This window comes from Trichomycterus rosablanca, chromosome 23 (genome assembly GCF_030014385.1).
Source record: "Trichomycterus rosablanca isolate fTriRos1 chromosome 23, fTriRos1.hap1, whole genome shotgun sequence".
NCBI classification, from domain to species: Eukaryota; Metazoa; Chordata; class Actinopteri; order Siluriformes; family Trichomycteridae; genus Trichomycterus; species Trichomycterus rosablanca.
The window spans coordinates 3,717,857-3,732,534 of NC_086010.1; the positions used below are offsets into that span (position 1 = coordinate 3,717,857).

The 14,678-nt window shown below is 43.0% G+C and overlaps 1 protein-coding gene across 1 annotated transcript in view; it reads left to right on the top strand.

The window, feature by feature from the left end:
- The window catches only part of csmd3a (CUB and Sushi multiple domains 3a), a 323,290-nt gene that overhangs the window by 134,306 nt on the left and 174,306 nt on the right, over window positions 1–14,678 (top strand). The window contains exons 20-23 of the mRNA XM_062985995.1: window positions 1,467–1,682; window positions 7,310–7,498; window positions 7,971–8,140; window positions 9,427–9,583. Coding sequence (XP_062842065.1) covers window positions 1,467–1,682; window positions 7,310–7,498; window positions 7,971–8,140; window positions 9,427–9,583 — 732 coding nt within the window. The remainder of the gene's footprint in view (window positions 1–1,466; window positions 1,683–7,309; window positions 7,499–7,970; window positions 8,141–9,426; window positions 9,584–14,678) is intronic.

A 14,678-nucleotide genomic window follows, 5' to 3' on the forward strand; every position in this document is an offset into this window, starting at 1 on the left:
ACACACAGTAGAAATCCTTCTTGTCAAAATGATTATTAAATAAACATACTACCAGGAAAGTGGGTCTTTTTGGGCATTTATTTAGACACTGCCAAATCCCACTGACTCTTTGTACACCATCCCACCCCCCAAACACACACACACACACACACACACACACAAACACACACACACACACACACACACAAACACACAAACACACACACAAACACACACACACACACACACAAACACACACAAACACACACATACACACACATAAACACACTAGAAATCCTTCTTGTCAAAATGATTATTAAATAAACATACTACCAGCAAAGTGGGTCTTTTCAGAATTTATTTTGACATGGCCAAATCCCACAGACTAGTTGTACCCCACCCCAACCCCCAAAACACACACACAAACACACCAAATCCTCCATGTCAGGCATACACACATACACACACTAGAAACCCTTCCTGTCAAAATTATTATTCAATAAACATACCAGCACAGTGAGTCTTTTCAGCATTTATTTTGACACGGCCAAATCCCACAGACTATCTGTACCCCGTCCCCAACCCCCCAAAACACACACACACACACACACACACAGATAATTATTATTAAATAAACAAACTACCAGCAAAGTGGGTCTTTTCTGCTTTTATTTAGACATTACCACAGACTAAATCCCACAGACTATCTGCACAACCACCTTTCCTATCTCATCCTACACACACACAGGCACACACACTTCCCAATCACATGACAGCCACCAATTCGGGAAGGTAAAGCTGACATGTGCTTTCTCTGAGACATACAATTAGCCAGGACACTTACAGGAGGACATGTCACACCCGCTTTCAGTCGCTTGAAGGAAAGGAGGATGGCTCCCACGCTGCAGATGGCTGTAGGTCCGGACTGTGCCCACACGCAGACACGATTGGCTGACGTACGCCGGGTTTGAGGGCCGGAGGGTTTGCTGGTCTCTGCTGCAGTTGCGACCTCTGCTGGCTGGTCCATGGTGTCTGCACAGAGATGGGGAATAATGAAGATCAGTGTGTGACTCTCTGTACTCGAAACTGATCCCTGTGTGAACCTGAACTCGCCTCATGCAGGTGAAAAGAAGCGGTTGGGAACTACACGCAAGTTGGAGGGGGCGTCTGTGTGAGGAGAAATATAACAGGGTGACTGGATATGACTAGATTGGGAGAAAAGATTTGTTTAAATCATTTCTGTAGCTTAATTTAAAATAAATTTTGGTTCTATGCTGCCATTTCGTTCTCCCCTGTACAGTGGGCATTTTTGGTACATGGCAAACTAGTATGAACGTCCTTAAACATCAAAGATCTTCCCTTTAATTGTGTCCGGTCTATAATAAAAGACCGAGTTTATTTCCAGCCTGTTTTTTCGGCTGCCCTGTGCTACTTTTTCCTCTCCATAGAATGAAATATCTGATCATCTGACCCTCATTTCCACTCAGGCGTTCAGTTCACATTTCACGCTTTCCACCTGGAGGACCACCATGATTACCTGCTGGTGACGGAAAATGGCAGCTTCGCTCAGCCTATGGCTCGCCTCACGGGCTCTCAGAGACCCCTGGACCTCAACGCCGGCCTGTACGGCAACTTCAGGGCTCAGCTGCGCTTCATCTCTGACTTCTCCATTTCCTTTCACGGCTTTAACATCTCCTTCTCAGGTGAGAGACAGACAGAGGGGATGTGTGTGGGCAGTACAGGGCAGCGGGCATCAGTCAAATGTCCAGATACATTTTGGTCCATGTAGTGCATTAATGTGGTTTAATTATAATTATAATAACGACATAATATTTGTGTGATTAATTATACACTCAAAAGTAAATGTTCAGTACAGACCCTGTGATGTAACACTGACTACATTTCCCAGACTCCCTTGTTCTGCTTGCTTTATCCTCTATATATTCAGAGAGCTTGTGTTTACAGTGAGCTAGTGAGTAGCAACTGCTAACAGGTGTAATAAATCAATTATATAAAGGAAATCTCTGCAGTAGTGGGTTAGCATACTGCTTTTTAAACCTCTGTGCCACCCAAGCGTCCGTGCTGGGAACGTTAATATTAACATAAATCCTACATTTTTATGAAACCATGTGATCCTTGACAGTCGGCGAGTAATCTCCCAGTATTCATCTATATTTTTCCGTGAAACAGTCACACTTACTGCACGGTTTCAGCTACATTCACTCGTCCGCTTGTACCTTCGACTGTTTGCTCCTGCCTACACGCTCGGACCTCCAGCTATAAGCCACTGCGCCCGCTTTAGAACACCTCGAACGTGGTGCACGATAACACGTAATCGCTGTGCAACAGCCTGAGCCGACCGTCCACTGCTGATTCTGACGGGGGATTTATCAGCCGCACGTGCCACCGGCCGTACTGGATACGAGATCTGGGGTTGGGATTTGTGACTGAACCGCTGCCTGATAGGCTTTAGACCGAGGGGTTTTCAAAAGCTACTGATCTAGAGTGGATTATGCTAATGCTTCCTGCTGAAAGAGCTGATAAAACATTCGGCTTTCAGTAAAAAAATCACTAACAGAGGGTTTGAATAAAGTGAAGGTTTTGAGGTACACTGTATGGCAGAAAGTATATGGACATGTGACCATAATCTGGACTGCCTATTCAAAAACCCTGACCTTAAAGGACAACATCAACTCTTCTAGGATCTTCTATCCTCTCGATCACTAAGGAGGATGGAGGTCCTATTGAGCCTCCTGGAGGAAACCCACACAGACACAGGGAGAACATGCAAACCCCACACAGTAAGGAACCATAACGTTCCACCTGGGAATCGAACCCAGGACCTTCTTGCTGTGAGGCAGCAGTGCCGTCCGTCCTTCAGGATGATTTTGAATTAAAGGACAGCATCGACTCTTCTAGGATTTTCTATCCTCTCGATCACCTAAGGAGGATGGAGGTCCTGTTGAGCCTCCCAAAGCTCTCGGAGGAAAACCCACACAGACACGGAGAACCTGCAAACTCCACACATAAAGGAACCATACCATTCCACCTGGGATTTGAACCCAGGATCTTCTTGCTGTGAGGCGACAGTGCTACCCATGTGCCATCCTCTTGGATGATTTTGAATTTGATTTTTCGAGTGGATATGTTGAAATGTGTGCTTAAATAAGTCAAAGGAGCATTTGTGAGGTCAGGCTGATGCTGGACAAGAAGAGGTTTCAATTCGTCCCAAAACTGCTTCTGTACAGGCCAAATATTATGGATCTTGCTTTATGCTTAGAGGTACAGAACTTTCATCCTTTTTAATGTGACATAGACATACACTTTATGGACAAAAGTATTGGGACAGCCCTTATAATTCCCTTCTCACTGAACAGCTTTCTGGACCAACATGAATGCCCAGCCATACACATACTGTCATCTTTTTCACTGACTGGGCACAAATTCCCACAGACAAGCTTCAAAGTTGCATACATGTGTAATAAATTAATTAAATAAAGGAAATTAGATGCTTCAGACTTTGCAGCAACAGTTTAGGGAAGGAACTTTACTGTTCAAGCATGACTGTGTCCCTGTGGACAAAGCAAGCTCTATAAAGAGTCCTGACCTCAGCCTCACTAAACAGCTTTCTTGACCAGCATGAGTGCCCAGCCGTACAAATGACTGGGCACAAATTCCTACAGACAAGCTTTAAAGCCTTCTAAAATGCCTTCCTTATGAGAAGAGTGGCTGTTGTTCTAGCTTAAACGATCACACAGAGGTCACTCTGTTTTAATACCATTGGGACGTCCGACAAGCTCATGGTCAGGTGTCTGAATACTTTTGGCCACACAGTTCTACTTTTACTGCTAGTCGCCTCTGAATGATTTGGAACGTGGAGGCTTTAGGGTACGAGTGTACTTTTAAAGGACATTCAGAAAGTGCGCAGATGATCAGTGTTGGTGTGCAGGCAGCCGTACAGGCCGGCGAGACACGAGCGACTGTACAGTAATTAACCAGCCGCGTTCATGAATAATCAGGAAATCCTGCATGGCGTCGGTTTATGTTGGAGCGTGATATAGATCGTCTGACTGAAGGCCGTCGTTGACCTTTCGCTGCTGTTAAATATTGATGGCATCGACGGCGGCGCATAATGTGGGTAATTTCAGTCGGGAGGACGCGGACGGTGACTTTCATTTTTCATGGTTTGCAGTTTGCTCTGACGTCGCGGTTCTGCCTGGCGGTGTTTGGTACGCGGCGCACGGTTGAGTTTTTAACGGTAAATAATGGAAAAATAAATCGGTCAGGATTAGACAAAAACCAACTTGTCACAGAAATTAAGTGATGTGCGGGAATAAATCTGACCTTTGTGTCTCAAATAGCTTAGAGCAGGGGCGTCCAAACTACGACTACGAGCTGCGGGTCATTTGAGATAAAATTAAAGCTGGCTCGATATTATTCAAGTTTAAAAAAATGTGTGGACTGTTTGAACAGGGTGTCGCTATCAAATAAAACAAATCACATCAAACGTGTCAAACCGAACCAGGTCTTATTGATCTTGCGGTCATACTGCTGGAAATGGAAACTGTTGCCACATACACCGATCAGCCATAACATTAAAACCACCTCCTTGTTTCTACACTCACTGTCCATTTTATCAGCTCCACTTACCATATAGAAGCACTTTGTAGTTCTACAATTACTGACTGTAGTCCATCTGTTTCTCTGCATGCTTTGTTAGCCCCCTTTCATGCTGTTCTTCAATGGTCAGGACCCCCACAGGACCACCACAGAGCAGGTATTATTTAGGTGTTGGATCAATCTCAGCACTGCAGTGACACTGACGTGTGTTAGTGTGTGTTGTGCTGGTATGAGAGGATCAGAGTTTTTCAACACCTCACTGTCACTGCTGGACTGAGAATTGTCCACCAACCAAATATATCCAGCCAACAGCGCCCCATGGGCAGCGTCCTGTGACCACTGATGAAGGTCTAGAAGATGACCGACTCAAACAGCCGCAATAGATGAGCGATCGTCTCTGACTTTACATCTACAAGGTGGACCAACTAGGTAGGAGTGTCTAATAGAGTGGACAGTGAGTGGACACAGTATTTAAAATCTACAGCAGCTCTGCTGTGTTTGATCCACTCATACCAGCACAACACACACTAACACACCACCACCATGTCAGTGTCACTGCAGTGCTGAGAATGATCCACCACCCAAATAATACCTGCTCTGTGGTGGTCCTGTGGGGGTCCTGACCATTGAAGAACAGGGTGAAAGTGGGCTAACAAGGCATGCAGAGAAACAGATGGACTACAGTCAGTAATTGTAGAACTTCAATGTGCTTCTATATGGTAAGTGGAGCTGATAAAATGGACAGTGAGTGTAGAAACAAGGAGGTGGTTTTAATGTTACGGCTGATCGGTGTATATTGCAATTACGACTTTAGAAAAGCGCAGATCTGTACACATTAGCACTATAGTGTCACACATTCGTGCTATTTATCTGATAATTATGACAAAGTGCTGCGCGTTGCTGACTGACCTTCTCTCTGAAACCTTCCTACAGCACGGCGTATAGGACAGGGCGTCTGTATATTCATTACGCCGATACACCGACACTCTAGTTTATTAGCTGCACCAGTTCAGTCACTGACTGTAGCCCATCTGTTGCTGGGTGCAGATCCTCAGCGCTCGTCTTTGCCCCCTTCATCACCTCTCAGCACAGCGGCGACGCCGAGCTGTTTAAAATTCCCTGCGACACTGCTGTGTTCCTCTCGCGCTCAGACGTCACAATAACACACCCGTGTCGGGATCACCGTCGGCCCGAGAGTCTCTGCGGGTCTCGCAACTGATACCAACCTTAAACGCTGCGTCGTGTCGGACGGGATCGGTTAACTGATTCGATCCGTTTATGTTTCTGCTGGGCTTCGTTCCATCGATGGGTTGAAATGTGTGTTTGGAGAATTGAGTTTCAGATTTGTCAAATCAGTATCATATTAAATATGGGGTGTGACTCAATCACCACCCAAATCATCTCTGGATTTTTGTCTCAGTTATTTAATAAACACTGCAGGGCCAAAAGTATTGGGACACTTGACCACACGCTTGTTGGACGTCTCCTTACAAATATAAATGGTATTAAACTAGAGTGACCTCTTTCTGAACTTTTCAGCTATAACAACAGTCATTCTTTGAGAAGACGTCTCATGTCTGTGGGAATTTGTGCCCCTTTAGTTAAAATATGACAGCATTTTGTATATATACACCTCAGTTGATGTTCCGGTTCATTCCGGAGGTCAGGGCTCTGTGCAGGACACTGGATCTTTTGTTCATGTCTTTATAGAGCTTGCTTTGTGAACAGGGACACAATCATACTGGAACAGGAAAAGACCTTCCATAAACTGTTGACATAAACTTGAAAGCATTAAAGCACAGATGTCATCTTTTTTGCATAAAATACATCTATGTTTTGATGTCTTAACCAGACGGTAGGCAAAGTGACCTCCCATTTGGCCATTCGGCCCTCAGACGTGGCCAGTTGTGTTTGTAAAGTGCCTGACCGACCGGTAGTACCACGGAGATTCGCTACGAGGTCTTAACGGTGGTAGAGGACACTAGACCTCTGCGCTACCAAGTAGGTATAATGTGGTCAAAAGTATCTGGACACTATACAATGAGCTTGTTGGACACGCTATTAATATAGGGCAGCTGTGTATCCTAGTGGTTAAGGTACTGGACTAGTAATCAAAAGGTCGCTGGTTCAAGCCCCCCCACTGCCAGGTTGCCACTGTTGGGCCCTTGAGCAAGGCCCTTAACCCTCAATTGCTTAGACAATACACTGTCGTGGTACTGTAAGTCGCTTTGGATAAAAGCGTCTGCTAAATGCCGAAAATGTAAATGTAAATATAAATATAGGGGCACCCCCACTTTGTTTTTAAGGTTGTGACAGCCTTTACGCTTTCGAGAAGCCTTTCCTTAATATTTTGGAGTGTGCCTAGGGGGATTTATGCCTATTCACTCCAAAGAACAATTGTTAAACTTGTAATCAGAGTTCAGAGTCATCTCAGTGGTTTTCAACAGGGTTGTGTACAGTTTCTCCACATCAAACTTGTCAAACTAAACCACGTCTTCATTGGTCTTGCTTTGTGCACAGGGGAACAGTCATACTGGGGAAAAGGGTAACGGCCTTTCCCAAACTGTTGCCACATATTTGGATGCATATAGTTAATAAATAATAATTAATTAATGTCCTTATAGCATCTATTATAGTCTATGTTATATGGTATATTCACAAAACAAATAGTACAAAATTCTTATACGTCTGTCTCACCATTATTTTTTAGAGTACGATCTGGAGCCCTGCGAGGACCCGGGCACGCCGCGATTTGGCGACCACAGTGGCAGCAGCTTCAACGTGGGCGACGCTGTGTCATTCTGGTGCCAGCCAGGCTATCGGCTGCAGGGCCCGCAGGGCATCACCTGCCTGGGTGGCGGACGGCGCACGTGGAGCGCCCCTCTGCCAAGGTGTGTGGGTACGTGGTGAGCTGCTTTCATTCGCTCTGACGTCATGAACACAACGTTATTTGGAGTTGCATCTGGGCACGGGTGACTCAGACCGGTCCACGGGGTGCTTAATCTTTCCCGCATTTTTGGATTTTGGCCTGAAACTGATAAATTGTCCGGCCCTTGATTGATCTGGGGTTGGCACGGCATGTGCCAGGATGGAAGCTAAGAACTTCTGGGAGTTCATTAGAATTCTGGACTGAGGACCGGGCTGTTAAACTGTCAAGTGCCTGATATGCAACTCATGACTGACAAGGCCGTATTCAGGGTCAGATAGGGTATCTTGTTCAGGGAATATGTTTCCTAATGCAGTTGTTACTTACTCCAGTCAGAGACATTTTTCCCTTTGATGCTCCTCTATATACTCCACATACACGCCCATATTACCATTTTTTATGGTTTGCTCATCTGACAACAAATTGATCCGTCTGTCTTTCGTAGCTGAATGTGGATCGACGGTTTCCCAGAACAGAGGCGTCCTGCTGTCTCCGAACTACCCCATGAATTACGGGAACAATCACGAGTGCATTTATAACATTCAAGTTCAGACGGGAAAAGGCATCAACGTCACAGCCAGCAGCTTCCGTCTGGCTCAAGGTGACGTGCTGAAGGTAAGCGGACGAGTCTGAGAACAGCTAGCGATCCGTAGTCTCTCTTTCTGAATATTACATTTGGGATGTTTTTATCTATGCATTATTTATGAAAGTTCCTTAGAGAAAAATAAATGACGGTGCTGCACACAGCTGTTCGAGATGCCAACATGTGGTAGAGGAATAAAAGAAGTGTAGCATGTTCATCCCCTTCTTTATAGCATTTCTGTCAGCATTTTTAGCTTTGTAGGAACCAACTCTTCCAAACAGATTATTTTTATTATTAATAATAATTATAATAATAATAATAATAGTAATAATAATAAATCCTTTATTTATGCTATTATTATTATTTCAATAATAATAATTAATAATAATAATAATAATGAAGCAATTATTTATATTAACAACAGTAATAATAATAATTATTATAATAATAATAACAATATAATAATAATAATAACAATAATAATAATAAAACAATATTTTATTAAAATAATAATAATAGTAATGATAATAATAAATATTTTATTTATGTTGTTATTATTTTTATAATTATTATTATTAAGAATAATAATAATAAAGCAATTAATTATATTAACAATAGAAATAATAATTATTATAACAATAATAATAATAATAATAAAAATAACAAAACAATATTTTATCGAAATAATAATAATAGTAATTACTATTATGTATATTATTAATAATTATAATAAAGCAATTATTAATAATAACAATAGTAATAATATTAGTAATAATAATAATAATAATAAAACAATATATTTTATTAAAATAATAATTATATTAATGATAATAATAATAATAATAATAATAAAACAATATATTTTAATAAAATAATAATAATATTAATGATAATAATAATAATAATAAAATGTATTTTAATAAAATAATAATAATATTAATGATAATAATAATATTGATATAAATAATAGATGTATTAATAATAAGTAATTATTTATATTATTATTATTAATAAAGCATTTTTTATAACAATTATTAAATATATTATTCTGTCTAAATAAACGACGAGTAGCTTATACTGTCCAGTCCGATGATTATTTGTGGTTTAGTCTTTGTTGAGGCTGATAGAACTGTTATCATTATGCACAGTGTTCAGCAGCACAATACAGGTACGGTGTGTGTAAAAAAGTTATGAAAATACATGCTACCATCAGATATAACAGCACAAGTAAAACATTTTTAAACAATCACATCGCAGTGGTTAGAACTGCCTGCTGTTATAATTTATAATATAATAGTTTCTGTCTCCTGTTCCTCAGGTTTATGACGGACCAGATAACACGGCTGATGTTATTGGAGCGTTCTCCAGTTCCTCCATGCTTGGAGTCACGCTGAGCAGCACCTCTAACCACCTGTGGCTGGAATTCTACTCTGATCAAGCGGACACGGCCGAGGGATTCAATCTCAACTACAGCAGTAAGTACAGTACTGTGTAATAAACACACAGCCTACACTCAAGGACGGATTAAGGATAGTCTGGGCCCCTGGGCAAAGAGTTCTAATCCTGAGTTCATTCTTAATACGAGCCAGTTTGGAGAATGAACGCTCCCCTTCACAATTTGTGATAGGCACAGTCGAAGGGGCTCTCATAACCAGGGCCCTCTAAAAATATGCCCCCCTCTTTCCTAGGACCCCTAATAGCCAGAAGTCGAAGTCAGAGCAGTGCCACAACGCCTCATCCATTTTCATAAGGGGCCCAAAAGCATGGCTAGGGCCCAAAAGCATGGCTAGGGCCCCCAAGAGGCCCTGGGGTCAAAGTCCCTAATAGTCAGAGGATTCTTAAAATGGAGGGCCCTCGTAAATAAAAATATATTGTATCATAAATGTTGATAGGCATCGCAAAATGTTTTGGGCCAGGGCCCCCCTGGGGCCCCCTGACCTCAAGGGCCCCTGGGCGCTGGCCCCACTGGCCCGGTCAGCCATGCCTACACTGGATCTTTGTTTGGTCAGGCACTGATGTTGATGTTCTGTGTGCAGGCCTCTGGAGTTCCTCTGCACCAAACTCATAAAACAGTTTTTTTTTTACTTCTTTTTGCACAGGATTTTGCTGGTACAGGAAATTGGCTTCCCCAAACTTGTTTTATGTAATTGATTGTATAAACCCTTCAGCAGTGGGTGTGGCTTTAGCACCTTCATTTAAAAATCAGTATGAGAGTCTTCATACGTTTGACCAGATACATTTTGCCGAGCTTTATGTCACCCTGTAGTAAACCCTCCCAAAATCTAAACTCCAGATCCACACTGAGCTTAGCGATCTGTCTCACCGTTACTCTATAGCAAGGGCACTGGGACTTCTCATTGATCATACTAATGTCTGTACAATTGACAGTCAGTGTATCAGATCTGGTATGAGGAGAAGTGAGGAGAGTCCAGGATCTGATGATCGAAATCATTTCTGTTCGCCAATGAAAATGATGTAAAGCATTTTTACCACTAAGTCAGCAATTTCTGTGCCAAGTGAAAAACCATTAATCAAAATCCATGCGCGTACGGATGGTTCATCATTCACTCCGGTAGCTCAGCAGTTTAGGTACCAGACCAGTAATTTAAAGGTTGGTGGTTCAAGCCCAACCACTGCCAGGTTGTCACTGTTGGGCACACTTCCACCAATCAAATGTCCCCATTTTAACTTCAATTCAGCATGTTCTCTGTTTTCTGTAAATCAGTGGTAGCTGGCACGGTGGCTAAGTGGGTAGCACTGTTGCCTCACAGCAAGAAGGTCCTGGGTTCGATCCCCAGGTGGAGCGGTCCGGGTCCTTTCTGTGCGGAGTTTGCATGTTCTCCCCGTGTCTGCCTGGGTTTCCTCTGGGTGCTCCGGTTTTCTCCCAGAGTCCAAAAACATGCAGCCAGGCTAATTGGAGACACTGAATTGTCCTATAGGTACCTGGCCGCTAGGATGCATAGACCAGTGCATTGTAGTGCTGGTCCCAAGCCCGGATAAATAGGGAGGGTCGTGTCAGGAAGGGCATCCGGCGTAAAAACTGTGCCAAATCAATAATGTGGATCACGATCCGCCAGCGACCCCTAACGGGAGCAGCCGAGGAAATAGAGAGAGAGTGGAGCTGACCGTGATTGGTGCTACCATGAGCCAGTTAATGTCGCCCAAAAGTTTAACAGAAGTCAGGTTTTTTATTTCTATTGAACAATCAATGCATTACAGAGTGGAAATTTGTACCCATTTAAAAGAGCATTAGTGTCGCCAGGCTCGCAAACAGCATTCCAGTTCATCTCAAGTATGTTCCACTGGCCTAGATCAGGGCTCTGGGCAGGGCACTGGTTAGAAACACTTAATAAATAGTGGGCTGTCTACATACTTCTGGCCATACCGTATATATTTCAAATCATGTTGTGCTTTTGTTGTGTGTGTCATGTTGAGGTAGCGGTAAAGTATTTTATCCCACCATCACTGAGATCCAGAGATCCTATGTCCTATGGTGCTATCGGTCGGTTGGGCATATGCACGAAATAGCCAAGCTGTTGGGAGGTGCACTTGTAAGTGGTCAGTGCACTCTCAGTACTGGTCCCATACTTGGATAAAAATAGGAAGGTTGTGTCAGGAAGGGCATCTGGTTTAAAAACTGTGCCAAGTCTGGTATGCAAACCAGATCCATGACCAGATACTCATTTTGGCGTTTTCTCAGTTCCTACACACTCTCTTTAGACACAACTGCAGCAACAGGATGCCACAGCTGGCAGAGTGAGTGTGGCACAGAAACAGGGGTCCTGGAGATCCTTGTTTTGTCCTTTGCCTCAAAAACCTAATCTAAAGTTTATTAGTGAATGTGTGTGTGTTGCACTGTGAAGTATTAGTACCCTGACTGGGGCATTTCTGCCTCATGCTGAGTCTCCAGGAAGCACCGGAGCAACCGTGACCCTGACAAGGATGAGGCAGGTTGGTGAAAATGAATGAGGACTTAAATATTTGCATTTGTGGCATTTAGTGGACACTTGTATTCAAAGCCAGTTACAGTTATGAATGAATACAATCTGAGCATTTGAGGGTTAAGGTCCTTGCTCAGGGGACCAACAGTGGCAATTTAGTGGTGGTGGGGATTGAAAAGGCAACCTTCTGATTACTAGTCCAGTTTCTTAACCACTGAGCTAATTTCTAGTCAGCTAATTTGTAGTCAGTTGTCTTTGAGTGTTTTTGTGTATGATGGTAAATCTGTCCCCATTTATTTGGTCTGCTGTTGATCTGAACCCTTTTTTGGACTCTGACCATGAATATTAAAACAAATCAAATCAATGTGCTCCACATTTTTAAAGAATCCAATATTAAACCAGTGACACGTGACCTTTTCCCTCGACGGTGGTGTAGACGGGGTTCAGAGGGGTTATACTGACGCCGCTATCATCTTGTTTCTTCTCTGCTTCACTCAGCTTCATTTCCTCTCTTTGCTCACGTCCCCCACACCCATAACCCCTCTCTCACCTCAATTCCACCTAACTGAATGTATAACCTCACTTAATTTTCATTCCTTAAATGATTCTATTCATTTCATTATCGGCTCGGACTGGCTAATATGATCCTTCTGTCTCGCGTCTAATTTGCTTTGCTGGGAACGACGGTCCACCCGCGGTGCAGAGCGGAGCGCGCTGTGTCATTTCGAAGCTTGACGATGGAGCCCACACGACAGCGGTGTGATTACAGCCCTGATGTTGATAGTATTCCACTCTTGATTGTTTTTACCTACCGTGCTTTGAAAACTACTCAATTTCCACAGCTTGAATTGTTTTATCCCCCTTGGAGAGTTACTTCAGGTCAGGAGGGTTCAGGAGGGTTCAGGAGCTGTGTTAGAGATCAAACCTGAAGTGGTGCCACTGATTTTTTGGTTGGATCAGGGTCAGGATTCTCTCAGGGTCACTTTAGGGCGTCTATCTTTTTCTTTTTACAGCATTGCAGTGATTTTTTTATACAGTCTGCTGCCAATAACTGGGACACACCAGTACATTTCAGTTTTGTTTTTCTTTTATAAGGGCACTATTTACAAGTGGCGCTCGGGTGGCACCAGCCCACCACTACAAAATAGACCTGCTGGCTAGCTGTGCATCCACACAGACATGATTGGCCATGGACTGGCACCCTGGTGTGAAGTGTTTCTCGATGGATCCGGCCCTGCCGTGACCCAACCAGTGCTGTCAGATTTGGACTAATTGGGCACAAATTCTCACAGACATACTAAGTAACGTAAGAAGTCTTCTCAGAAGAGTGTCTGTTGTATTAGCTAAAAAGATCACATAGAGGTTTTTGAAAAGGGGCATCAAACAAACTTATTGTCAGGTGTCCAAATACTTTTGGCCATATAGGGTCTGTCTAAAAACCTACTGAGCTGCCTTGCTGTCTACGACCTACCTGATCAGCTGCCTCAGTAGAGAGGATTCTAAAAAGACATCGAACTCATAAGGCAGATTATTTAGACGCACTACGATTACATCACCACAGTTTTATCTTACTAAGCTAACACAGTTAGCCTCAGGTTGTTCAAACCAACGGGCCGAGGCGACACAAACCGCTAGCACGCCAGCTAACCTCTCCCACCGTGTACTGAATACGGTTAAACTGTTACTGATGCCTGAATTTACAAATAAACGACACTTGTATAATTACACCTTTATACAAATTAAACTTCAATGAGAATTTATTTACATTAGAAAAGAACTCCGTTGGTTGCTCCACATTCATCCGCCTTATTTGAAATTTTTTGTGAGAGAAGTCGTGCTGCACCAAATGCTGGGATATATATTGTTGTTTAGTTATGTGTACATATGTGTGTATATATACAGTATATATATACAGTGTATCACAAAAGTGAGTACACCTCTCACATTTCTGCAGATATTTAAGTATATCTTTTCATGGGACAACACTGACAAAATGACACTTTGACACAATGAAAAGTAGTCTGTGTGCAGCTTATATAACAGTGTAAATTTATTCTTCCCTCAAAATAACTCAAAATACAGCCATTAATGTCTAAACCATCGGCAACAAAAGTGAGTACACCCCTAAGAGACTACACCCCTAAATGTCCAAATTGAGCACTGCTTGTCATTTTCCCTTCAAAATGTCATGTGACTCGTTAGTGTTACTAGGTGCATAGGGAGCAGGTGTGTTCAATTTAGTAGTACAGCTCTCACACTCTCTCATACTGGTCACTGAAAGTTCCAACATGGCACCTCATGGCAAAGAACTCTCTGAGGATCTTAAAAGACGAATTGTTGCGCTACATGAAGATGGCCAAGGCTACAAGAAGATTGCCAACACCCTGAAACTGAGCTGCAGCACAGTGGCCAAGATCATCCAGCGTTTTAAAAGAGCAGGGTCCACTCAGAACAGACCTCGTGTTGGTCGTCCAAAGAAGCTGAGTGCACGTGCTCAGCGTCACATCCAGCTGCTGTCTTTGAAAGATAGGCGCAGGAGTGCTGTCAGCATTGCTGCAGAGATTGAAAAGGTGGGGGGTCAGCCTGTCAGTGCTCAGACCATACGCCGCACACTACATCAAATTGGTCT